The sequence below is a fragment of the Centroberyx affinis genome, unplaced genomic scaffold (assembly GCF_046629955.1).
Source record: "Centroberyx affinis isolate AG114_WGS23_722 - 3 ecotype Tasmania unplaced genomic scaffold, CSIRO-AGI_Caff_v1 ptg001448l_1, whole genome shotgun sequence".
Taxonomy (NCBI): domain Eukaryota; kingdom Metazoa; phylum Chordata; class Actinopteri; order Beryciformes; family Berycidae; genus Centroberyx; species Centroberyx affinis.
Window position 1 is genome coordinate 366,341 of NW_027279922.1, and position 26,990 is coordinate 393,330.

The following is a 26,990-nucleotide window of genomic DNA, read 5'->3' on the forward strand; positions in this document are numbered from 1 at the left end:
GTCTTGGCACAGTACGGAACAACTAAGTTTATCTAAGTTTTTCATGAACAATTCTGAGTCGTGAACACGGGCATCCTCCTCGTGGCCCGGACTAAAAGCTGACACTCAAAATGGTGATTTTCCTGTTTGGTTTCCTATTTTTATGAATGAAGGCGGAGGTCGCGAGCTCTTGTCGTTTCCTCGTGTTAACCACCAGGGGGTAGAGCAACACGCACAATACACCTCACACTGCCCCCTGCTCCGCTCCGCTCCGCTCCGCTCCGTGTGCTGCTTCACCATATAAAAGGCGACGTTCAGGGATTAAAAACTTGCAATTCATGGCGTGGATGCCTCAGTGACCGGCAGCCCTAAGATCACACACATGGATGAGCGGTCAGACCATGGTGAAAACCCTTAAAAATCCAGTCAGCATCGAGCCGTCGCAAAGCCACGTCTAGCTGCTGAGTGCTGTGTCTGTTTTTTTTTTTTCTTCTTCTTCTCTTCGGTGAATTTGACACAACATCAGCGATTTTTTTTTCTGTCTGTAGTTTTGGATGGCAGATTCAGGCTAAGTGGTCTGCGTGTTTCGCACTCAGACTCCTGTTACATTATCAGGGGGGGGGGGAAACAGACACATTCGGCTATTCCGTAACGTTTCAAATGCCTTCAACTTAGAGAAAGAGGGACAACCCCTAAAACCCCTTTTACACGAGGGACAGACAGACATCTCCGTCGTCTTTCACTTCATGAGAAGGACACATCTTGATAAAGGTGATCCGAGAACTGAAGGGGACGATGGCAGCCAGTTTATCGGCGGAGGAAGAACAGGTAGGCCTTTAATATCTTTATTGTTACCTTTTCTTTTTCTGTGGTAGAGCCTAGAGTATTTCAACCTACAGCCCTACCTGGAGGTATTTGGCCTGCGCAATGCGTGTGCGCGCCGCTGCAAGTGGGAACTGCAGTGTGCAATGGTGAAATTGTTGCGAAATCGTCCTAAATGCAGAGCGGAAATATTGTATCGATTTCTGGCGCATTATTGCTCGTTGCATCACTGTAAGTTCCTCACCAGTGGTTGAGTTGAAGTGTTGCGAAACGGGCCCGGTCGGCTTTACCAGCCTCTTTTTTATATGTAAAATATTAATTTATGGTTTGAGAATAGTCCACTCATGGTCACAGAGCGTGATCTTAACGTCGGGAAAAGCTTTTCTGGAAAGTCCAAAAACGCTGTGTGGTTCCAGATTTGGCTCATTCAGGAATGCAGCCAGTAAAAACTTGGTTTATACTGTCATACAAACAGTGATGTAGTGGGAAATAAAGAGCTGGGTAAACTGTAACCTCTAGTGTAATCATCATAAGGCAAACATTCACCAGTATAAACAAATATCAAGTTTACTTAAAGAAAACCATCAATTTATCTGATCTTATTATAACTTACACTAGTTTGACACGACTTACTGTAATATATACAATGAATTTATGTCATTAAGATTTAGGCTGTCAGCCCAAAAAGATAAAACTTTTTGGGTAAACTGAGTTTGGCTAAGTTTACCTTCCTCTACATCCCGGCATACAAAGAGTGATTTGAGATTACAGTCTTTAATTCAGAGGGGTTTACAATCTGTACATGGTCACAATGAAACTTGGGCTGCTTTATACATATTTTAATAGGCAAAATCCCAAAGTAGTCAAGTCATGAATCACCGAGTTCTCAGCATTAGAGCCCGTGTGTCACATATCGTAGGCCTAGTCAGGAAAGTAATGAATAACTTGTGAAGAATGTTACAATACATCAAGCTTTATGAACTCGGGGAGAATTTAATTTTGAATTGGAGAATTCATTTTGGGATTGGAAGACAGCAGTGACCAAAATCAGATTGATCATAGGTTAACCTGGATTATTGATCCTATATTTATTAGTGGGGCAGATATAAAGTTATAACATTAGAAGTTAGACTGCTTTAGAGTTCATTCTTGAAACACTAACCAGAGAGGTTTGGTGGTATTAACAGCAGTTAAGATAAGAAACCAAATCCAAATCAGAGCAGCAAATTGATTGAAGCTGGTATTCCTGTAAGCCGTTCCATTTACTCCCAACAGAGAGGGGCTACTGTGTTGGAAAATGTATCCATTTGCAACGGCTACAATTTATTAAGAGTCTTCTTCTTCTTCTCTGCTGCTCGTGCCAGTCTCTCTGGGCTGGCAGTCCTCCTCTCCCCCCTGACTCCTCTCATCATCTGGCCAGCAGAAAGCTTTATCTGGCTACTTCATTTCCTGTGTGGGCCAGGGCCCCCGCTAGGGCACCGGACGCCCTTATTACATCCCTAGCCTTGTGGGGGGTGGGGGTGGAGGGGTGTTCAGTGTGTGTGTGTGTGTGTGTGTGTCTCTTGGGAGCCTACAACAGTATGGTGGAACTTCATTCTAAAGGCAGCTGTTAAAAGCATTTCCACTAAACTGGGGGGAGGGGGAGTATATGCGTTAGAGAGAGAGAGAGAGTGTGTGTTTGTGTGTCTGTGTGTACATCATGCTTCAGAGTGTGTGTGTGTGTTGCGTCTACTCCCAGGAAGCAGTAGAGAGCGAGAAAGTGGGGAATAGGGAGAGAGTGACGTTATTGACTTCCTGTTTTGGTATTGACTCGTGCCAAATGGGGCTGACTGAATTGAAGTGAATAGCCGCTTGGCAACAGCAGTCCCATTGTTGTAAATAGATTAGCATGGCATCTGTAATCAAATAGACCACGGAAAGGCAATGCCAAGGCCAGCCCCAAATCCCCTTAGAAAAAAAAAAAGAAATGCATTAGCCTTGTCTGTTGAATCACAGTGTCATCATGACACTGCAGTCACCCTACACTATTTTCCATAGCCTTTCAATTCACTTATCTTCGTGTGGACTCTTGTGTTAACGCAGTCACATGATATACTATATCTAAATACTGAGACATTCATTAAATATCTGGTTTCTAGGAATACAGGCTTATTAGCAAGATTAGTTACAGATCATACAGTCATACAGATCAGCTCTGCCAAAGAAACTCCTGCCACACACAAGACTGAAGGGGAACATCACACATTGGAGTTTATCTACAAGTTTTCTCACCACACTCCGATTTAAAGCGTTGCCTATGACAGCAACATTAACCTTGTTCAGTTTAAGGAAGAAATCTTGTTGTGTTTAAGGATAGTTTAAGGGCACACCGTGACTGTGATTTGTGTATTTTGTGGAAATATTGATCCATATAATTCATATTTCCAGGGGAATACTTCTTAATGCTAGGCCATTGTTTCCTCTGTGATGTCATAACTGCCACCCTACAGCAGTGAGATCTATAATGATGGTATTAATTCTATTCTAATTGTTGTTGTACTGTTCTCTGTGATGGTAAAAGGCATCAGTGATAGGTTGTGTATTAGGTGATGCCATATGCTATACAGTTTATGTCTCCCAAAGTGATTTTTGACCACATTTTTAAATATATACTGAATGCAATTCCCTCAAACTTTCACATCAACATTGTGAAGTTCTGTGACACTGTGCTGGTGCCTTTACTCCTTTAGTACTTTGCTCTGTATTTGTATAACAATATTAAATAGTTATACTTTTGTATACTATGTCACACAAGAGTCCTAGCCCTACAAAGGCTGTAACTACTTTTTGTGTGTTTTAAAGGTCATGACTAGGGTTTAGATTTCATGTCAACAAAAGTTCTACTTATAAATGCTATTAGATGATAAACAGTCCACTTCTTTATCAACAATAGTTTTGTCAGGGACAGGATGTAAACTTTATTTTTTACTTTTTTTTTTTTTTAACCCACACTGCTCAAACAGTTACTGCCCTTTGGCTTGGCTTGACTTAATGACTGGGTGGGAATAAAAATTAAGCACCCGTGTTTTATGTGAATATTCACTGTGTTATTATTTGGTCTGGTTAGTGCAATCTGAATGTTTGAATTGCAATTTTCACATCTTGCTCATGAAAAGGCATACAAACCTACATTATAATGGCATAAGACCTAAGAAGCTAATGCCTATTTGTTACATTTCCATGCCTGCTTGTTACAAATAACATCACAACCTCTTCTTGTGTTATGTTTCATCCCTTTTGGCCCTCCATGTCAAACAGTATGGACAGCTTTGCTTTAAGCTCACTGACTGTTGCAGCTGACAGATAGTTGCAGGCTTGTATCCTATGGGGATCACTGGGTGTGCACCTTCAGTGTTAGATATTTCGTTACATTAGGACCATGACATCCCAGAAGGCTCAGCTGTTAGTGCCAGGTATCTGAGAACCAACCGCAGCCGCCTCCTCCACTGGCTCTCAGCACAGCAGATCCTCACCATAGCTAACCTAATCAATGACATATCGACAACCATTGTCAGCAGCATCAATGAACAACCTCAAGCAATATACAATAGCTGCAACAACCAACAGGATTATGTAATATCAGCTGTTTATTGAGAGGAGGGACCGCCAAGCACCACTGGCTTGAAACGGCACACTCAGCATCTCGGATCAACAGACAGAGGCTGTCGGGAAAACTGAACCAGATGAGGATGGAGAGAATGACGCCTGGTGATCAGATATAGACTCACTGATATTTACAAGAACCTTTTAGTCTATTTGGGCTTATGCTAAAACTGTGTAAACCATAATCAAGTGGTTTCAAACTTAATACTGGAGCGCTTCAAGGAAAATGCTCCTGCCATATCAGAATATGAACAAGTCAGGCAAATATTTATGCATCCTCCAGGAATCCAATAAGTCACTCCTCCGCAGCGTTCTGGTGTGCTATCATGAAAACAAACTCGTCCATCCCCGCTCAAATTCCACTCTTGCGGATATGGCCCCTAGTGCAGAAAAACCAAACAAGACTGGCTTCTCCAGGAACAGAGGGTCACTGCCTGGAGTTGGCAGGCTCTCCTTAAAAGGCTAAGAGAGAAAGAGCAGCTGTCAGACCAATGAGATCTTGGAAACCCGAGTGTACCTGACAGCAATCTGACAGGAAGTTGTCTTTGGCGCACACCAGAGGATTAACGCTACACACTGTAACAACAAAGAGCAGAGGATCTGGGTTAGATGGGAGTTGTGTATTGCCTGTTAAAGGGTGAGACCACAAAATTCAACAATTTATATGTGGCGTAGTATAGTCCGCTCCATATATTTATAGAATGTTTGAGACTTTTAATGCTCAAAAAAGGCTTATTCTTTCCCTGGATGCTCTCACAGATTCCTTTTTACCATTTGTTATTCTCTGTGGAGTAGCTCCAGATTTTCTATCTTGTTGACATTAAAGGTTAGTTCAGTAGTTCTCTCTGTAAATAAATAATATCAAATAATGATGACAAATCATTTGGCCAGCTCTGAGCCTGCAGCCTGCTTCTTCTTTCTTTTGGCGTTTCTTCTTGTTTAGCAAGTTGAGAAAAGTGCTTGACAAATGACTTGGAATCAGTTTAGCTTCACCCAAGGACACGTAAACCAACTTTTAGATGGCAGAACATCTAAGTCATGGTTCAGTCATCATCAACATGCCCCTGTAGTGACTGTTCAGAAGTCCTGAGTCATCATCTTCCCAGTGATTTCCCATAGATCAAGTGGAACAAACTGAATGTGCACCTAGTGTACTTCCTGGACATGGAAAAACACAGGGGTGCATAGACCCAAAAAACCAATGAAGATTAGATGAAAGGGAGGGAAAAAACACCTCAAACAGATGTTTAAACGCAAAATGGTGACCACTTTTTCACTTGAGCACGTCACTTTATTAGTCAGATGTCGAATAAAACAGACATTTTCCATTTAAACATCTCGGTTTGAGAGTTTTTTCTTCTCAGTGCAGGTTCCCCATGCATCTACTCTCCATAGAGCAAATGTGCATCAGTATACTTAAACTGGACTAAAAAGAGACTCTACACCTGCAGACACAATTAAAGGATAGATAGAGATTCTAATTGGAACTCCTGAATCATGTCTAACAATCAAATGTATTCATAAGTTGTTATAAGACCACAATAAAAACCTGGCTTGTAGCTAAATTGTGAGGTCAGAAACATTAACTAAGTCAACTTTTTCTTTTTTTAATTTTTGTTCAGAAATGTATTTAATGCCAAATGTGGGGAAGTGGCTTGAAAACATTACACAGATCAAACCTCCTGTGAGACTGAGGAGTGAACTGATCATCCTTCACCCCTTGCATGTTAAGGCATCTGAACAGAGCAGAAGCTGCAGGCCCGCTCGTCTCTGAAAGCCCCGGCTTTCCTGAGCAGAGACAGTGGCGTCCTGTCTTCGGGCTCGGCGCTCGTCAGTGACGGTTTTTGTATTCCTGAGGAGCCGCGGACTCCCAGAACCTGACTTCCTGTCTCCCATGCATGCCCCGCCGCCGCTGTGCCTGACCAGAGAAGCGGAACCCCCTTGTTTTGAGCGTGAGCTTTCATCGCCTCCTCTGTCGCCTTTTGACGATTCACTGGGTGCCGACTTGATAACTCTCCGGGCGGGAGGGGGGGGGGGCAGAGGGGATGGGAGGGGGGAGGGGGGGGGCACAGGAAGCCCCTAAAAAGGACGTTGGCTCTGTTTATGCATGAGTTATTTGCAAGTTAAGATGAAGGCCTGTACGGTCATTATGTTTTGCAAATTATTTCATTTTGTTATTCTTTTTTTATTAAATCACAAAAAATTACAATGTCAGGCAATCATACATCTTCCAAATAAGATAAAATGCACTTTATTGATCGATCTGAAATTCAGATCCAGGTTGAATTTCGGGAAATCCAGGTTCTAATACAAAGAAACTAACAAGTTACAACAATATTTATACGACTATATATCTATAAGTTCATGTGATGGTCTACTTTAAAGCACTTTAAAGCAAGGTACAGGTTTTGCAAATTTTTCCTTATGAATATGAAATTTCAAATGAGCATGTTAATAACATAACCTTTATAGGAATTCCTGTAATAATTAAAACAACTTTCTTAGTAACTATAATGTTTAGGCTAGTTAAACTAGTTCATGCATTATTTTGTATAGAAAACTATCCTAGTTTTCTACACAATATAATGCATGAACTCTTGCCAGAATGTATTGTTTTGCAAATTATAAATGCTGGTTTTTGGTATCAGATGACATGTTGAATTTGACAGGTTATTTTTTGTTTTTTAGTATTGAGTCTTGCATCTTATTTCTCAGTTCTGCTGACTTGTTTTCTCTCATTAACCACATCTGTCTTGGGGAAATTTTTGGTGCTTTGCAGCGGTAACGAAGCGACAAACATTTCCAATTAAATAGCCGTGGTTAATGAGTGAAAAAGAACGACCGAAACAGAGGAAAGACAAATGTAAATGCTACTGCTGTGGAAGGCTGCACAATCAATTGCACAAATTGCAGTTTGCACAATCAATGTCTCATCTGTCTCAAGGCCTAACAAACTTTCCTTAACCCATCTCCTCCTTTTCACTGTGCATCTCCCCTGCATGGCTGAAGTGGATTAATAAGTGAAATCAATGGATTTTACCTGGTCAGTGTATTTGATGGAAAGAGCAGTTGATCCTAATATCTTGTACACTCATAAGTGTACGTACACACACACACTGAACATGGCTCCCATTGTCCCCCATAGTAGCCTATACATGTTGGCACTATCTTAAACATCTTACCAGGCCATGAAATTCTGTGAATATAGCACTTCCTCAGAGGATATATCAAGTTTGAAGCCTAGTTTCAGTTCCTTCCTCCCTGACCTTCGATTAACATCATGGGAGTACAAAGCGTATGTGACTGTACTGTTCCTGTGTCTGTTTCAGGCTACCAAGCAGTTTCTGGAGGAAATCAACAAATGGACCAGTCAGCATGGAGTGTCACCATTGTCCTGGGAGCTGGCCGTCAAGTTCCTCATGGCCCGCAAGTTTGATGTCCTCCGAGCCATCGAGCTATTCCACAGCTACAGGGTAAGGAGAGACACAGAGAGAGAGAGAGAGAGAGAATCATTTAAATTTCAGCTAACTCACATTTACATCTGTACACAACAATAGAGGGCTCTCAGGCGACATAACACCCTTGGGCAGCCATATTGGAGGTTCACAGCTCTGACTGTGTTTTGAAACATACAACTAGTCTGTCTCAACACAATGGCTAATATATGAGCTGTTTTTTACTGGGAACTGATCATTTCACCACTGATACATTTGATTTCAGCTTGTTAGCTAGCTAGCTAACCATATCAACCATGTGTCTTGTTGTTAACACATCTGAATTGCACACTATCTCACATATCTAGTAAACGCTAGCATTGATAGTGGCTAGTAGTTGTGTGTTAACATTAACATTGTTTGCTTAGCCTGCTGGCTAGTACCAAACTGCTTTAGGTAACTGAGCTGAGTCTTCTCAAGCTATAACCCAAAGTTTTGGGGTAAGGGATATGGACAGTTTCCTGTGTCACAATAACCGAAATTCAGAACCTTATCAGACTATTCACTTTCTACATCTAACATTACTGAAATGACCTATGACATCACAATAATCTTTCTCAGGTATCTCTCTTTTTTTTTCTTGCCTGGTTGTTATATATTCAGCCATTATCTCCGCACAGTCAGTTGTACAATGGTCCTGCATGAATGGCACCAGCCATGGTTGCTGGGAGATAGACAGTATACAACTGCAAACAAATTGCTTCTCACATGTCTCGGCAGTTTTCTCCCTTTCTGATGCTTTTTGATAGTCAAAAATAGCTGATGACACAATTTCAAAGGACTTTATCCGGACAATGACTTTTGCTTAAGTGCACAAAATATGATGTTACATCCTGTGTTAGCATCCAGTGTTGTTTTATTATATCTGCTGCACACAGTGTGGAGCACTCTGACATCTGGATCAAATGCAGCAGTATTTAAATTGCCTTTTTCAAAATTAAAGATAGAATGAACGTACAAATATGCCACTAACTGATAAAAATCAGTAAACCCGGGGTGCCCTGGTGGCTCACCGAGTAGGGCGCGTACCATTTGGCTCAGGCCTTCCCGCAGTGACCCGGGTTCAAATCCGACCCGTGGTCCTTTGCTGCATGTCCTCCCCTCGCTCTCTCTCCCATACCTTCCTGTCTCTCTCTCACTATATCTCTCAAATAAAGCATAAAATGGCAAAAATAAATCTTAAAAAAAAAAAAAATCGGTAAACCCTGCTCAGATGCAGGTCAGCCCAGATGGTGTCACATGGAGCCGTCTCTCCGTTCACCCAGAGCACACAGAAGTGTCCCAACATGTCTGTCTCTGCAACACAAGGCCTTTTTCATTGAACAGATCTCTTCAGAAGCCCTAGCCAAGCAAGAGATGGCGTAAGCAGATGCACTAGAAAGCCCAGGCCAGACACACACACACACACTGAATTGCACACTAGGGGCATATTTCAAGAAGCAGCATGCAGGCTTACTCAGTTTGCCAGATAACTCTTAAGATTATCATGAAATAGCCTAACTTTGGTTTTATAATAAGACTTCATTGGTCGGTATGGCTGTGGTTATGCTGGAGTAAATGAGGAACCCGACATTTTCAGAGTTTCACAGAAGAAGGACAAGTTAATGTCTGTATCTCATACAACACAATAGTTGAAATAGATTTTTAACTTATGCTCAATAGACTAAAGTAGACTGAAATGTGGTCAAGGTAAAGGGCCAAAATGGTTAAAGGGAAGTCTTTCTGAGGAGACTGGGCTATTCAGTTCTTGGGATCTTCAATAGGACAGCTTGGGAGCGGACAGGAGGTGGATCGCTGATGTTTGGGAATGCAGCGTCCGTTCAGTTCTAATGAACATCGCTGTTTTTCTCCTTTTCCTTCTTTATTTCCTGTTTGCTTCCTAACCGCTTCCCCGAGGAGCAACGTGGAGCGAGGCTGCAGGCCCGAATGTAAAACCTACACTGGAGTATGAACGCCATATGCTTACAGCAGATGCGATAGAGAGGTGGCGGCGTCACTGACTAGGAGCGAGTGGGGACAAGATGAGAGGCATCTGAGGTCTCACTGAGGGCAGAGCATGATCAGACGTAGCAGAGAAAAGATCGCTGCCTTCCAAATGTCACTTGAATAGCAGCTGATGACCTTGGTGATATTACTACCATCAAACCGCAAAATGATGATCAGGATGAAACCTCTAGGGCAAGACTAGTGGATCAGACTGCAGGTCTCGCTGACCATTCTCATTTATTTTATGATCTGAAAAACACATCCAGATATAATCAAGCCCTTGTCCTCTGAGCCACATAATAAATACCAGGGAGTTGTGGATGAGAATGTCTCATTTGTCCCTAAATGCTCCATTCTGCAGTTAATTTAATTCTGGCCAAATCTTAACATGCCTTAGGTTGATGTTAAAATGGTGTATAATTTCATACAAAATGGGGATTTATCTGCTCCAATCTATCCACTGTAGCAAATGGAAAGTTCCCAAATGCCTTGCACAGGCTCTAATGACCTGAATAGCTCCAAGACGTGGCAGGACTTTACCACCTACCTTAGTGAAGTCTCTTTAATCACCAACGTTGGTCTCATTTCAGCCATGAATACTTGGCCTGCATAAATGCGTCTCATTTATGAATGCCTCGAATGTGACTTTGAGAAGGATTAGTCTCCCCTGCCCCGCCACACTTCATTTAACTTGGTTTAGTGCTGCGTCAGCACCAGGACAGAGGTTTGGTATGAGTAATTTGTCAGGACGAACTAAGGGGGGGAAATTTCCAGTGAGACGCTTGTTTAGTTGGGGGGGAAAAAAATACAAACAAGCAGGCCAAGCTGGCGTTGAAAGCGAGGTGGTTGGTCGGGGTGGTCTTGCGAGTCGGGCTTTGCATAAAAAAAATCAATATCTTTCAATATTGTAGCGTCTAACTGGCAACTGGGATTACTGTCAACTACGCCTTGCTGTATTTCTGAAACATGAAGCACTTAGATAAACCATTAAGCACCACACGTGTAAAAAAAAAAAAAAAAAAAAAACGAGTAAAACTTTTTTTCCTATGATGCCCATGCATTCTTGATATTTTACAGTGCGTTCTTGCTTGCCTTGGTCCTACTTTCATAGTTTGGCTTGGCAAAGGTTTTTTTGTTTTAGTCATGCAAGGTCAATGTCAGCTGCCAGTTACAGGTTGTAAAGAAAGCTACTAGATGCGGTGGAGCTATTAAGTTCCTTTTTGGAATTAAGGCAACAGGAACATGGGCGCCCTCATGATTTAACAGGCTAAGGTGCATAACATCCACTTAACATTAGTATTTTTAAACTGCTTATGACATTTGCTGCATTTTGTTCCCTCTCCCATTTGTTTCTGTCTCCATAAAAGCAATCTTAAGTCTTTGAAACAAAATGTAGACAATGTGAAAGTAAAACAGGTGGATAGTAGGGATAGTGGGATAGTAATTGTCAAGTTAAGTTTATTTTTATAGCCCTAATAACAGTTACGGTCTCAAAGTCCTTCACAATGGCCACATTATTAAACAATAAATGAAAACAATAAATGAAAACGACACCACCCAACCTTAGACACTCAGTGAGTACAAGGGAAAAACTGCCACAAAACCTTGGGAAGGGCATCACAGAGAGAGGCATCCCCCTTCCAGGACAGTCGGGCACGTGATGTTGTTGCTCACAGAAAGGAATTCAGCTCAAAGTGACGGCCTGTTTTTAGTTCAATCAAGGCTTGACTCCACCTGCTGTGATGTGTTTTCCTCAGGAAACACGTCTAAAAGAAGGAATCGTCAGACTGCAGCCACAGGAGGAACCTCTCCGCTCAGAGCTGCTCAGCGGCAAGTTCACCGTGTTGGTAAGAGTGTGTGTGTGTGTGTGTGTGTGTGTGTGTGTGGGTGGGTGTTTGCATGCATGTGTGCCTATAGATTAACCCTTAAAATCCCCTCCACATCTGCCAAACCTCAAGTGGAAAAGTCCAATTTGACGTCACGTTATAGAACAGAATTGGGCAACCGTGTGTCATGGAGGGCCAAGAGTCTGCAGGTTTTCATTCCAACCAAAGACTATCCCAGGTGATTTGACTGATCGCTCCCTCCTGTCTGGTTGAAGGTGTGGTAATCGGTAAAATCACTTGCTGCACCATGACACATGGTCGCCCATCCCTGTTACAGAATGTGAATTACTCCATAACATGACATCAAATTGGACTTTTCCACTGTACTTAAGGCAGATGATGATGTTTATGGACCATCTCAGCAGGACAGTCCCCATGTCCCCAACCCTTGTCCCATTTTATGACCAGCTTTTTCTAATTCTTGACACATGTTGTGTTACTGCGCAGATGCGTGCATTGAGTATACTGTGGGTAAGGGTTTCAGCACAGCTGTCTTTTCTCATAGAAGGCTGGAGGATATAGTTGAACTTGCCTCAATTCTAGATAACATAAAATTATTCAGACCTGGACTGAGCATACAAAATACTCCCAGACTTTCTGGTCATAGGGCTTTGGACATTTGTGCTTCTACCTTCTTCCCCATGTGTAACCTCTGACCCAAACTGAAACACTGTTAGAGGAATTTTAGGATCTCAGGGACTTGTGTACAGGAATGTGAGTTCTTTACATGAGGAATGCGGGTTCCTCGGGAGCACTTAAGTCGTGTAAGATATTGATTGATTGACCCTTAAGCCAAGGACTTCCCCTTTGCCAGATCAAATTAGCTTTTGTCAGCAAGATTACAACCATGAAAGTTGCCCCTTCTCCAACACACACACACATACGTACGCACACACACACACACACACGCGCGCACGCTCATTCCCTCTCTCCAGCCTTCCCTTCTTCCTCCCCCCGTTGACACGCCACAGAGGCATTGATTCTACACATCCTCTTGTCTGACGTTGGACTTCTCCTGCCTCAGCAGCAGGCTCCATATCCTGTTGGAGGTATTTTTAGCCCCCATGCCAGAGAACACAGGCTTATTTGCTTACAAAGGACGGTTCCGGAGTATCCTCGGTCAGTGGCTGTATTTAGGTGAGGAGCCACCGGTCCTCCTGATACAAGCAGCCCAGCACTGATCACGTTTGGGATGGGAAATATATTCTCTGTCTCTTTTCAGGGAAGTAAATGGTCTGTTGGAAGTGGTATCACTATTGACAAGAAATGCTCCTCCTGCTGAATTGTTGACAGCCCTTTTTTGGCAACTTTCCAGTAACCAGCATATGAACTAAACTGCCCCCCTGTGGTCACTGTTCATCCTTCATTTTTACATAGTATCCATTTGGCCACCTTATAGTCAAATTTAAAACCAGCCCCCATTAACACCTTTTATGTGGTTAAAAACACATCTCAGTTGATCATCAACTGATCAAACTTTCTTTGTAGATGGTATGTATTTTACACTCAGTGAGAAACTCAATGAGATGTATGCAGGATGCAGAAAAGGAAACACAAAAGAAGCAAAGAATATGAAAAGTAAACCAAGTTTTAATTTATTTTTGGTTGGTTTAGTACAGTGCCTGTGTCTGACTGCCTTGCTCATGGGTGCCAACAGCAGCACCACAGATATAGTACTGGTACATTTGTCATCCTCCCATTAGTATAAAATACAGTACTGAAACATGCTACAGTTCAGTACAGGGAAATGGCATTGCTAGTGAAAAAGTGATATGCTAGTTGAAATCTGGTGTATGCTTGCTCTCTTGTGTGCATCTGTTTTGTGTGGTTTATCCCAGAGTGTGCGGGACCCGTCGGGGGCCTCTATTGCCTTGTATACGGCCAAACTTCATCACCCCAACAAGACGGGCAACCATGTGGTGCTCCAGGCCCTCTTCTACCTCCTGGACCGGGCGGTGGAGAGGTGAGCACTACACACCAACAGCTCAGTCTATGATAACCTGACGACGTATAAAAGAGCAACATTTTTGATGGAAATCGTTCTTGAAATATTATTGGATGAATTTGGGTATCCATTTCTCTTACAAACTGAATGTATTGAGTTTTAGAATTGAAAGCTGGTGCAGGATTTACATGTGACACACAGTCTGATGTAGAAAGTCCCATTTTATTTCCCATGGTTCCCGTGGTTTAGTTGTCCATGAGGGAATCCTAAAAATGTGTACCAAAATTGACTATTATAACTATATTTTCATTTAATTTTCAATTCATAACAATTCAGGAAAAAATACTTACTTCAGTTCATCAAATCTTTCAAGACAATGGTGATTTCCATCAAAAATGTTGTTTTTTTTTACAGACAAATATTTGCAGATAGCTAATGGCATCAATATTATTCCATAGTTTCAGATCTACACAAGATATAATTTTGTACATGTCCGTTTTCTTCAAATTGTGGATATCTGTCTTTAGAATAAAACATTTTAAGTTGCTACTTGAACTGTTTTATTTAGAAGTTGAAAACATAAGTCATGATAGATCCACACCTCAGCTCACCAGTCTCACTTCTGTTTTTGCCACAGCTTTGAGACCCAGAGGAACGGCCTGGTGTTCATCTATGACATGGCAGGCTCCAACTACACAAACTTTGAGCTGGACCTGAGCAAGAAGATCCTCAACTTACTTAAGGTTAGAATACCTTTTACATATGCACAGTAAATGTATATTTTCAGTTAAATGCCAAACAAAGGGAAACGGCTGAGTAAATGAGATGCATGATACAAATAAAGATAAAGAATTGGATAGATGCAAACAGATCCATAGTAAATGCCACAAAGTATATTGAAAGCAGGTGGGTTGAATTTCTGCCATTGTTGAAGTTCATTCAGTCCCATAGAGGGCAAGGTTAATGCAAATAAATATGAAGCTGTTCTGAGTCATTGCCTGCATCCTGTGATGGAGCGTTTATATCTCGGTGGGTCGGTCTCTTCCAGGATTAAAATACCCATCTAAAGGGCAAAATGAATGGTTCATATGAATGGTTTGATGAGCATGAAAACAATGCAATATGTATACCTTGGCTGAGTGGTGCTTCTTTAGGCAACTGTGTGTGTGTACATCCAAGTGATTTGTGTTTTAAGGACCTAGCAGTATATTGTTTATAGTCAATAATAACACTCATTTGGCAAAGTCGGCATCAAATAATTGTATGGTGATATTGATACCAGAGCACAGGAACAGACAGGAGTCGATCTGATCAATTAGTAGACTACAAGTTTAATGATGCATCATCAGAGAGGAACAACATGAACATTCAGGCAGTGATGTCAGTCTCTTCCCGTACTGAGGGAGACCTGTGATACAGGGTCCATTTACATCAAAGCAGATGTTATGTCTCCACATGACTGATAATTGACTTTAAGACTAATGTTCCTGAGACGAACGAACCTGATGAGGTTCATCCTGTAAAGTCATCTGTCTGGTAATTAGAAAAGACCCAGAAAGACATGTGCTGTATCTATTCTACACATTTGACCGCTGAGTAAACTCTTATTTAACCATGTGTAAGCAGCCATGCTACTTATTCCTATAGAAGGCTTAGATGATGAAGACTATATATATGGTCAGTTTGACTACTGTTGACAAAATGTACCTTTTTTAAGTCTCTTTGGACAAAAGTGTCTGATAAATGGCGTAATGTAAAGCAGCCATATACACTTCCACCCCCCCCACTAATTAGCACTTATTTTGCACCATTGATCAGCATACATTGATAAAAAATTTACTGGAGTAATTGAGTTGTCCTCAGGCAAGTTGAATAATGTATGCAGAAGCTGATTATCACAATGTAAAGGGGAAATGGAGAAATGCATTGATACATTAATACATTAATCATGTATATTTTGGTGAGTTCAGCCTCTCAACACATAGACACACACACACGCACACAAACACAAATAATTTACTCAGAGAAGGAAACAGATCCACACCGATGCTATCTCTAAGTCACCGTCTGAATACAGAAAGAGTTTGGAGGATGGACAGCCTTCCCTCCTTTTGTTTCAAAAGCAAAGGAGAATCAGCACACCACTCTCTGAACCAGTGGCTTTCAAAAAAGGCTAAAAAAAATATATATAATTGAAAATGTCACTTGACAAATGGTTTCTTAAAATGTGTGCCGCCTCTATCCACCAGGGGGCGTTCCCTGCCAGGCTGAAGAAGGTGTTGATTGTCGGTGCCCCTGTCTGGTTCAGAGTGCCCTACAATCTGCTCAGCCTGCTGCTCAAGGAGAAACTTCGGGAGAGGGTAAATGAAAGGGCATGGTCCTCCATTTTTATTTAGTTTTTTTAATCCTTTGATTTCTCACATCTGCTCTTCAACTTTCTTATATTTCACTGGGAGAAGTTGAGTTTCTTCCCTCAGACTGTCTGTGAATAATCTCTGGGAGTTTGATGAGAGACTGTGTTTTATGGATTATGGTTTTATGATTTTGTGTTTTCTTATAAGCTTAATTTATCTGGAGTGACATACAATGAGCAAGCAGGTAGGGGTTCAGTGTCATTGACTTTGCAGGGATGGAACCTGTGATTTTTTTTTTTTTGGTTAGAGGATGGTCTCTCTAACTACTAATCCCCCTGCTGCCTCATACTGGGATGTCAAACATTCTGTCTGTGTGAGCTTGATGGTTAGATATTGATATTGGCCTTCCCTTTTATTAAATATCAAATATCGGTCCACTGCTGATATAATCAATATATTGGAGCTTCCTCTCTGACCACAGCTATGTAAAAACAGTCTGTAAAACCTGCAATAAAATGTTAATATATTTTTGTTTCCCTGCCATTGAATCACAGGGGTGGGTCACTCTGCTAACCCTAAAAGACGTTTAGTGTCATCTGATGGTCTAAATGCTTTTTTAGAGGCTTTTCCACCCTGCCAAGAATAACATTATGGGAGTAAGCGCTGAATAGGCTACTTGTAAGTTTTTGGCATGAAAATAGAAAAATTGAAATATATTAATTATTGGCTATCAGCCTTTAAAAACCCATATTAGTCAGATCCTAGTGAGCACTTCCCACTGTACTTATTCACTGCTTACATCACTCTCACATAGGCTAATTTAACAGTACGATGTTGAGCATGACTAAGAGGAAAGCCTAATTCTGTCCCTTCTGTGCCCCGTCCAAACCCCGTCCGCTCTCCCTCCAGGTTCAGATGGTGAAAATGGCAGAGCTGCGGCACCACCTCCCCAGAGACTGCCTCCCGCAGCACCTCGGGGGCCTGCTGCCTCTGGACGCGCACAGCTGGAACCAGCAGCTACTGGCGGGCCAGAACGGCCGGGTGGACCCCGTGGACGAGCTGGTGGGCATCCCCCTGGAAGACGCCTCCGTTCACACCCCGGGACCCGAGGCCATGCGCCCACAGGAGCTGCTGGCTCACCTGGGCCGGCTGCAGCGCTCGGGCATCCATCAGGAGTATGAGGAGCTCCGCAAAGAGCCGCCGCCCGGAACCTTCCACTGTGCACTGTGAGTTTACAGCAGCTGAAACATCTGCTGAAGAGTCGGGCTGATATTTGGAGCTCTGGGTATGCGTTTAATCAGTGGCTCCCAACTCCGAGCCCAAGCTGGTTTTCATTCTAGCCATTGATCTACTAAGGACTGATTTAGACTTTGAATGCAATTAAATGCCTGCACAATAGAAAACCAGAGGTACACTACCAGTCAAAAGTTTGGACACACCACATTTTTCTTTATTTTTACTATAGGTCCACATTTTAGAATGATATTAAAGACATCAAAACTATGAAATAACACAAATGGAATTATGCAGTGACCAAAAAAGTGTTAAACAAATCAAAACTATCTTATATTTTGATGGAAAATAAAGAAATTCATACATAGGCATCAACTTTACTATTTATATTTGTGTAAGGAACTAATTTCAAGCATTTAAGCATAAATGCCTTTAGATCAAAATGGCTTTAAGATAATGAAAAACATAGTACATTCAATCAGGTGTGTCCAAACGTTTGACTGGTAGTGTACTCTCAGTCTCAAGGACCAGAGTTGGGAACCACTGCATTACATAGTGGTGTGTCTGGTGCTTATCTACTTATTTGCAAATTGTCAATGTTAAGTATTGGTGGGAAGTAGGCTACTGCAGTGGTTGTCAATACTAATTGTGACCTTTGTATTGATTGTCTACAGAGCAGCGTACAATCAGGAGAGGAATCGCTATGGAGACGTCCTGTGCCTTGATCAAACAAGAGTTCGTTTGAAAGCCAGAAGGAACGAGGTTGGTGCTCCTCAATATCCTCAGTTACACACATGTTACAGGTGTCATTCATACCAACAAAGACAACTGCTTCCACTAGTAGTCGCCCTCAACTGGCCAGAAATCTGCCAAGCTTCAGAGTATAACAGACTGCCACACCACAAGTAGTCAAAATCTAGCCGGTAGTTGTTCAACCCAAGTCGTGTGTGTGACCGAACTACTTCCATTCTCACTCCTCATAACTCACTCTAGTCACACCCAGCAGCCCCAGATGGACAATGAGCTCTATAATCTGATCCAGCTCACGGCAACACTCACCTTTTTATGAAACTTTTCTCATTTTCAAGCGTTTTATTGAGTTGACATGGGATACCTTGGCTGTTGCATAAGCTTTGTTTATCTTTCTGACAAAGCTGTGTTGCTCCCACAGAGATCAGACTACATCAATGCTAGCTTCATGGACGGCTACAAACAGAAGAATGCATACATTGGTACTCAAGGTACGACAACTCGTCTCTTATCATCCTTATCAAGGTTTGGAAGTTATAGAATACATATGATTGAAGTAATGCGAATACAAAACAGCAATTAGTGTTACTGAAAAGAAAACAGTAAGTGGCTTAGAGATACCTTAGGTGATTGCTCTCTTGATTTGTCAAAAACATGTTTAAAGCATAAATGTTGTTGTGAGATTATAGGCACTAACATTATTTTACACCTCTAAAATTAATGGTTGATGATGAAATTGCAGTCAAAAATTGGATAAATTTTGTTTTACTACATACTACATTCTCTGGGTTTTGTCTATAGTAAAGGGTGATTTTGCACTTGGCTTACATTGCATTTACTATACATTTTTTATATATGCGTCTCTTCTAAAAAGTTTCTTTATAAAGTTTCTTAGATGAAGTCTTCAATGACGTCATAAATATTGTAAACAAAGATCAAATTTGGCACTGAGAAACACATTTAGCTGAGCAAGACATGCCTCATTACATTAGATCATTGACTGAAAACAATAATTGCACTTTGCTCTTCATCCAATGCTGCACTGTCTAGGTCCACTGGAAAAGACCTACGGCGATTTCTGGAGAATGGTCTGGGAACAAAACGTGCTCGTTATCGTCATGACAACCAGGTAACTTAAGTTGAATCTTAAACGGGAAAATAGTAATCAAAGCCAAAATCAATTTATGCTTTTTTTTTTTTTGCTGAGTCAAAAAAGAGATAGCAATGTCTCCTGTGAAGTTAGACAAAATTGAGACTAAAATTTAGATTTTGTAATGAAATTTGTTTCTTAGACAAATATAAATAGTGAAGTTGATGCCTATGTATGAATTTCTTTCCAAAGCCTCCATCAAATCAAAGGGTGGCTACTTTAAAGACTCTAAAATATAAGATAGTTTTGATTTGTTTAACACTTTTTTTGGTCACTGCATTATTCCATTTGTAGTCCAGTTATAATGTAACTTGACCTCCCACAAATTGCAACAAAAACAAACTCAATGGATTTTGTGTCCTCAATATGTTCTGATTGAGAGAAAAAAAGTCCTAAAGAATTGTATGAAGGGAAAGTTTTGAAAATCACCTAAATATGATCCTACCAAAAACGCCTTTTTAGCCTTTTTTTACAATGTAAGTCTATGGGAGGATTGCTCAAACCATGCCCACTTTGAACTCTAACTACTCTTTCATACTTTAAGCTAGAAACTCCATTCAAACTTTAAACGGGTCACCACGTTTAGTACTTTATTACTCTTATTCAGCTTTTTGATACCTTATGTACTTTTTGAGAAATCGCAGTTTAGGTTTTATACTTTTTTCATACATACTACATACACATATTATACATCAAACCCTTCTACAATCATATATAATACCACATTTCAGGGGTTTGTGGGGATGAGAAATCCAATTTTGAGTTTATTTTGTAATTAACCTTAATCCTACCGACTGGGGTACCCACAGACCCCAGAGGTATACTTTTGTCATATCTCACAGGTGTTTTTATTCTATCATTCCAATTTTTCATGACTTTGTCAATCAGTTTGTTCCTAATGACTTCATATAATTGTTTTCTGTTTCTGTTTTAATTAGTGCTTTTTAAAAATACCAATGTATTGGGGTCCTGGGGGACCCCAGTCAAAACCACCCAATTCCGCCTAGCAGTTTTAATAGAGGGTTAGGGTTAGGATATTGTTCTTTTTGCATGTAACCCTAACCATCGACTGACATAGTAAATGCAGCACAAGTACATCTGTATCATCGCTTTTCACGATGATGTTTTGATATCTGTCAGAGAGGTGAATTGCATGCAGCACCATTCTGGTGTCAGCTTCCTCTTGTATGGTTGACCACACAGTGGACACCTGTGTGGTCAACCATCCTGACCTCCTGGCCATTTTCAAATCCACTGAGGGAGAACTTCAGCCACCAGCAGTCTGACTATCAGAGCTCATCTTGACCAGTTCATTCTCCTAACATTATAAAATAACATTTTGAATCTATAGGCCTAAGTTTTTAATGGGAATATTAACATATTTATGTTCATCTAATATTGACCTAGAATATTAATTAGGATATGAATAGGATACTAAAAATGATGTGATCATGCTGCCATGCTAGCATTACTTACGTCAGCATGCGTTTTGAGTTGACCTAAGTGCTGTTAGAATCCTCTACCCACAATGCTTGTACAGTGTCAAAAGTGGTTTTGCTAGGTGTCAAAAGGGTGCAGTTACGCCCTTTTGACACCTAGCAAAACCACTTTTGGCTTTCAGTTTTTGTTGTTAAAACTTATGGGTCATGATTTCAGTTGTGTCCTTTTGGCACTGAAAAGATCTCACTGAGACCTTTCAATTGATATATAATACTCATATTCAACCAAAATCGCACTTAACGCCCCTTTGGCTCCAAGCCCTCGATTTGGACATTGTGGTTAATTTAAAGTTGCTTTGAGGTCTAGAGATACTACCTGAGAACCATCAGTGCTAATATGAAGTATGTAAATACAACCAGTGGATAAAAAACATGGGATCAACTTGGTATTCCCTGTTACAAGGCAGGCATTTTTGTGTACTTTTTTGGGTTATACTCACTGGATAGTCACAATAATAGTGCTCAGTGACAAACTATTACTTCTTGTTTTTGATGAGACAATGTCAGTGACTACCTGAAATGAATTATTAGCATAATTGGGTACTGATTACAGTATTATTAGATTAGGATTAGAGGTGAGTATTTCTCAGAAAAATTAACTGTTTGATATTTCCGCCTATAATAAGGCCTTATATAAAAGACTGCTGATTCACAATAGAACCATATTTTGACATTCTGGTTGCTTTGGAGTGTAGGGACACTACCTGTAGACCATCAGTGCAAATATGATGTAAATACAACCAGTAGGTAGAAAATGACATGGGATTAACTTGGTACTCCCTCTTTCAGGGCAGGTGTTTTTTTGCACTTTTTTTTGCCTGTGGTGAATCACTTCATCAATGAATTGAATGACTTTTGCAGTAAAAAGAAAAATTATGACCATCCATTTCATGAAGGGGACATGTCAAAGTTATGAAAAAACAAGGTCATGTTTTGTTCTACCCCGGGTAGGGTAGAACAAAAACTAAGGCAGTTTTTGAGGGTTTGTTCCTGCACTATATGTAGTGTTAAAGTTGTGTGAACTGGCACAGTTTTAAAATGTGTGAATTTAGTAAAAAGTACTACAGCCTGTACAGTCTGCTAGAGTGAACTGTGACATCACACACTGTAGGCTGGCTCCATAGGATCCCATTATAAAGGTTGAAAAAAGTATAAAACTTAAACTGCGATTTCTCAAAAAGTATAAAAGGTATCAAAAAGCTGAATAAGAGTAATAAAGTACTAAAAGTGGTGACCCGTTTAAAATTTGAATGGAGTTTCTAGCTTAAAGTATGAAAGAGTAGTTAGAGTTCAAAGTGAGCATGGTTTGAACAGTCCTCCCATAGACTTACATTGTAAAAAAAGGCTAAAAAGGCATTTTTGGTAGGATCATATTTAGGTGATTTTCAAAACTTTCCCTTCATACAATTCCTTAGGACTTTTTTTCTCTCATTCAGAACATATCGAGTACACAAAATCCTCCAAAGAATCCAAAAAAGAGGTTGACCCACATTTTTGGGTAAAATGCCTGGACTATTGTGCTATTTCATAGTTTTGATGTCTTTACTATTATTCCAAAATGTGGAAAATAGTAAAAATAAAGAAAAATGTGGCGTGTGTCCAAACTTTTGACTGGAAGTGTATCTTGTGTGTTTTGCAGGACAGACGAGGGCGGGCGGAAGAAGTGTGGACAGTATTGGCCTCTGGAGGAAGGGGGACAGGAGGTCTACAGCCATATGGCAGTGGTGAACCAGAGGGTGGACCACCACTCCCACTACAACCATACCACCCTGGAACTGCACAACACTGAGGTACAGCCATCAGCCGCCGCATGTATACAAATCATAACCGGAGAGTACACACCTGGGAAGTGTTTCACGGAGCAGTATTACCCAGTTTGTCAGATAACTGTGGAAAGAGAATGGTTATTGTTGAGGTTTTGAATAACTTGTCAAATTAAACTTGGATATTAGATTGTATGGCTGTCTTGTAGCCATAACAACTGATGGCATCTCTTAATGAACTAACGCTTGAAGTTATTTTATGATAATTTTGGCGATATCTCCCTGAGTAATCCTGCTTGTTGAAATATGTCCCGCGGGCTTATATGACACTGTTTGCCGGTTTGAAAAAGACAATGACTTGTCAGTTGATGTTGATCAGGAGCTAAACTTTGCTAATAGCCAGTGCACAGTCAAATAAATATAAATTTGTTGCGTAAGACCTTTGTAATGTGCTGTCTGCCCTTTTAATGCATCCCTGTACAGTCCGCCTGGAAGAAATGTGAGTTTGCAGAAAATCAAGCCCAAAAACTCCACAAATGAACCACAAATCAAAGCACAAAGCAGATCACTTAAACTATTCTTCATAATGCTGATAAGCACGGCAAAATTGAAATGTCTTCACTGCTCATTTGACTACATATCAGTGAATAAAAGCCTTGATGTACCATACAATACTTGTCAAATTACCCATAACATTAAGAAGTGGCGTAATTCTTTTTCACAGTTATCTGGCTAACTGAGTAATCTTACATCTTAAGGAAAGAGAAAATATACACACTCGGATCAAAAAGACACAATTTTTAATGCAACTTCTGGTCGACAAACTGCTGCTATATAGAGAGAAAACCTAACCGTGAAATACATCTATACTGATCCCACATCATGTATTGATTTGACAGTCAATCCACTTCCACTGCTAGAATTCACTATTTTTCACAGTTACAGCCTGATGGGAGCAATGAAGCCTTTATGTGCAGAATTCATTTTCCACAATTACAGATCATGTACGGAAATTATGGAAAAAAAAAAGAAATATATGTATTTTTAAGAATTCCTACCCAGATGGTTGGCTTACTAAACTGAACCTATCTGAATCTGATTTTTTTTTTTGTCCAATCAGACATGCGAACAAAGACAAGTGAGTCATTTCCAGTACCTCAGCTGGCCTGACTACGGCGTTCCCACCTCGGCAGTGACTCTTATCGACTTCCTGGCAGCCGTCAAGAGACAGCAGAGGAAAGTGGTGAAGGCTTTGGGACCTCAGTGGACAGGCCACCCCATGGGACCCCCCATGGTGGTCCACTGCAGCGCAGGCATTGGGAGAACAGGTGAGACCCTGAGATTATGCTTCTCCTGCAGCTTGACTGCTCATTATCGGTATTGTGTATATAATATTTCATCATATGGCTGTTGTCAGATGTTTTCAAGGATTGACAAATGTTTTTCATATTGATGCCCATGTGTTTTTGAAATTATATCATGGGGGTTTTACATGTCTCAAGGGCCCACGGGTCATGAAACTCACTCAACGCATAGATGACTATGTAAACTTTTAGCTCAAATATGAAGAAGAAACTTGGAGTTACATGGTTTTTCCAAGACAGTAGCAACATTAGCTTTATTTTCCAGAATCAGTCCACAACTACTCATACTACTACTGACAAGCCCTGTGTTTCCAGGTACCTTCTGCGCCCTGGACATCTGTCTGTCCCAGCTACAGGATGTAGGCTCTCTAAACGTATGCCAGACGGTGCGGCGCATGAGAACACAGAGAGCCTTCAGCATCCAGACCCCGGACCAGTACTACTTCTGCCACAACGCCATTTTGGAGCATGCCCAAAGGCAGGGTCTGCTCTCAGCCAATCAGTGAGCCTCTGCCCTTGCTTTTAGCCAATCCATGAGCCCTGAGATTTCTGCAGTCAATCCGTTAACCCCAAGCCCCCTGGTGTGATCAATTAGTGAGCCCCAGAAAGTTACTACTTCACAGAAGTCTTCTTTCGAAACTAGGTCATTCCTCTCTGGCAAGCCAGACCAAGACAAGACAGTGACAAGAAATGCTTGAGTATTGACATTAAGATGCATCAATGTGATTACATTCTGCCTGCCAACAATGTGACATTTTGTCTTTAATGAACGTTTCTCAGAAAACAGTTCTTTGTGTTGTGGTAGAGTGGACCAACTGCTTTTGTCTTTTGCAGTTTTGTGTTCTGTTGTCAGGTACATTGGATGAAGTGATCGAGGCAATGTTCGTTAACCGTTTGTTCATTAATGTGCCACTTTAAACTAAGAGTTTAGGGACCTTAAAGCAGTAGTTCACCTCAAAATGAAAATTCAGTCACCTACTGACCTCCATGTCGAAACTCCATTGAAGTTAGGACCATCACACACACACACACACACCGAATTAGCCCTCATAGTTCCATCTCAGCCTTCTCCCAAATGGGGTCATCTTTTTACAGCCCCAAAATTTCTCCAAACAGCTCATGCAGCATAATCCAAGTGTTTTGTAGCTGAACGATCGCACCTCATTACCTCCTGTATTTTCCTCACTGACAATACTCTGGTCATGTGTACATGATATAGGAGATAATGAGGTAAATACTGGATTTTCGAACCCACAGTGCAGTGGTTTGACTACGAAACACTTGGATTATGCTGCAGGAGCTGGTTGGAGAAATGTTATTCTTTAAAATTCATGCTTTAAAAAGATGTTGTTAACTTCAATGGTTTGGGAGAAGGCTGAGATGGAACCACAGAGGCTAAGTCACTGTGTGTTTGGTTGTATGAACTTCAATGGAGTTTCAACTGACAGAGGTGCGTAGATGACTGAATTTTCATTTTGGGGTGAACTGTTCCTTTTTAAAAAAAAAAAAAAAAAAAAGCACCAACTTTTCTCCAAATAGGGAGTTTGGTCACCATACCGCCATGCACCAACAGCATTGGTAGCTTTTACACTTCTGTGTGTCCAGTGTTTATTTAGTTCACTACAGTGCATGCCAACGCTTTAGCACATGGTGTATGTTAAGTGGCTGGTATGAGCTAGCTTTGCATCATCTCAGAAGCGCCGTAGCCAATACTGAACACAAAGAGGTGAAACTGCCACCGGTCTTTTTTTTTTATTTTTTTATTCTCACAACAAGTTGATCAAAGAAGTCGGTGTATTCCTTTGAGGTCGCACAACACATAATTTTATCTTTTATTTTCTGCTCTCACCTACTTGTGGTTGCGAGACAGTAAAAATCAAAGGATGGAGCACATCTGAAATGCTCAGGCTGTAAACTCTCAGAGGGTCATTACATCCCCTCTGTCATTACTCAGTTTTATAGTTAACGTGAATTCCTCTTTGTTCCGATTCTGTTGCAAACTTCATCCACTGAAACCCAGGCCTTCCATCTCATCTAATGTTGAGATTTCTAGGCTTGCAGCACAGACACAGACCAGTGTCCACGGCTGCTTTTGCTCACTAGCAGTGCCATTACGCTTCAGTGTGATTCTGGGAATGTATTGCTAACCCCCTCCCCACACACACACACACACACACACACACCACCCCCACCACACCTGTTGAGCAGTCCATGCTGCAGTGACTGTGCCATTGAGGCGTACATCTGTGTAAGTCATCAGTTTAAGACCTCACATGAGTAGTGCAATAGTTCTTTTTTTTTTTTTATTATTTTACACAAGTCATGTCTTAGCACTTTTAAATAACCATTCCCAATGTGCTCTGAGATTAGTCACTATGGCGATAAAGTGGAATGACGATCAAAACTTCATAGTAAATCTATAGGTCTACATGTGATACTGGGATAAGTTGAACGTTATTGTTATATTTAGTAATACATAAATATAGGAAACGCATTTAGTGACACTTTCGACTTAAGAGTGTGCGTAGCGTTTTTATTGGGACAAATCAAGAAGATTTTAACTAGAAATTAACGATAGAATAGCAAAATATTGAATAAAAACGCACAAATTTGTGCCTACGCCCAATCATGTGCTCCTTAGTCACTTGAAAGTCACAAATTGCGTCTAATGTGTGTTCTCAATATTATTGTGTTACTTGACGTTCTTCAGACTCCTGTGGTTGTAATCAATACTTTCATCTGATCCCAGTATCTTGTCATGATTAGAGTACATGTACAAAAACTGTTGAGTGTCTGTGTGTCTACTTTGCATTATGTTGTTGCTGGGTGAAAGAATGTGTTCTTTACTACAGAATTCATATTGAATTTGCTTGTAGTGAAGCATTTTTTTTTAAGTCTGCCATCCTCATGCACTCTGATTTTAGAATTATTGTTCCTTTCAATGACAAACGCAAAATGTGCCCTATTTTATTTTTCTATTGTATTCAACAACTCTGTTTTCATACAATTATTCAGGCTATACAGTTATCTACATTAATTTTATATTTGTTCTGTTATAACCTATTACTTTATCATTAGTAGGAGTATTGAATCAAGCTATACTGTATTAAATACCAACTTATG

General features: G+C 40.8%; 1 protein-coding gene across 2 annotated transcripts; it reads left to right on the forward strand.

Moving 5' to 3' along the window:
- Positions 1 to 308: 308 nt before the first annotated feature.
- On the forward strand, positions 309 to 26,990 carry ptpn9a (protein tyrosine phosphatase non-receptor type 9a). 2 transcript variants are annotated; one of them, XM_071526726.1, is made up of 13 exons: positions 309 to 807; positions 7,773 to 7,916; positions 11,681 to 11,770; positions 13,648 to 13,772; positions 14,392 to 14,497; positions 16,004 to 16,114; positions 17,018 to 17,334; positions 18,016 to 18,126; positions 18,515 to 18,582; positions 19,142 to 19,220; positions 22,380 to 22,530; positions 23,624 to 23,831; positions 24,183 to 26,990. In XM_071526726.1, the coding sequence occupies exons 1-13, from the start codon at positions 775 to 777 to the stop codon at positions 24,371 to 24,373; spliced, it is 1,734 nt and encodes a 577-aa protein (XP_071382827.1). In that variant the 5' UTR covers positions 309 to 774; the 3' UTR covers positions 24,374 to 26,990. The 2 variants fall into 2 exon arrangements, with proteins under 2 accessions (XP_071382827.1, XP_071382828.1); XM_071526727.1 differs by having other exon boundaries at positions 18,016 to 18,103; positions 18,513 to 18,582.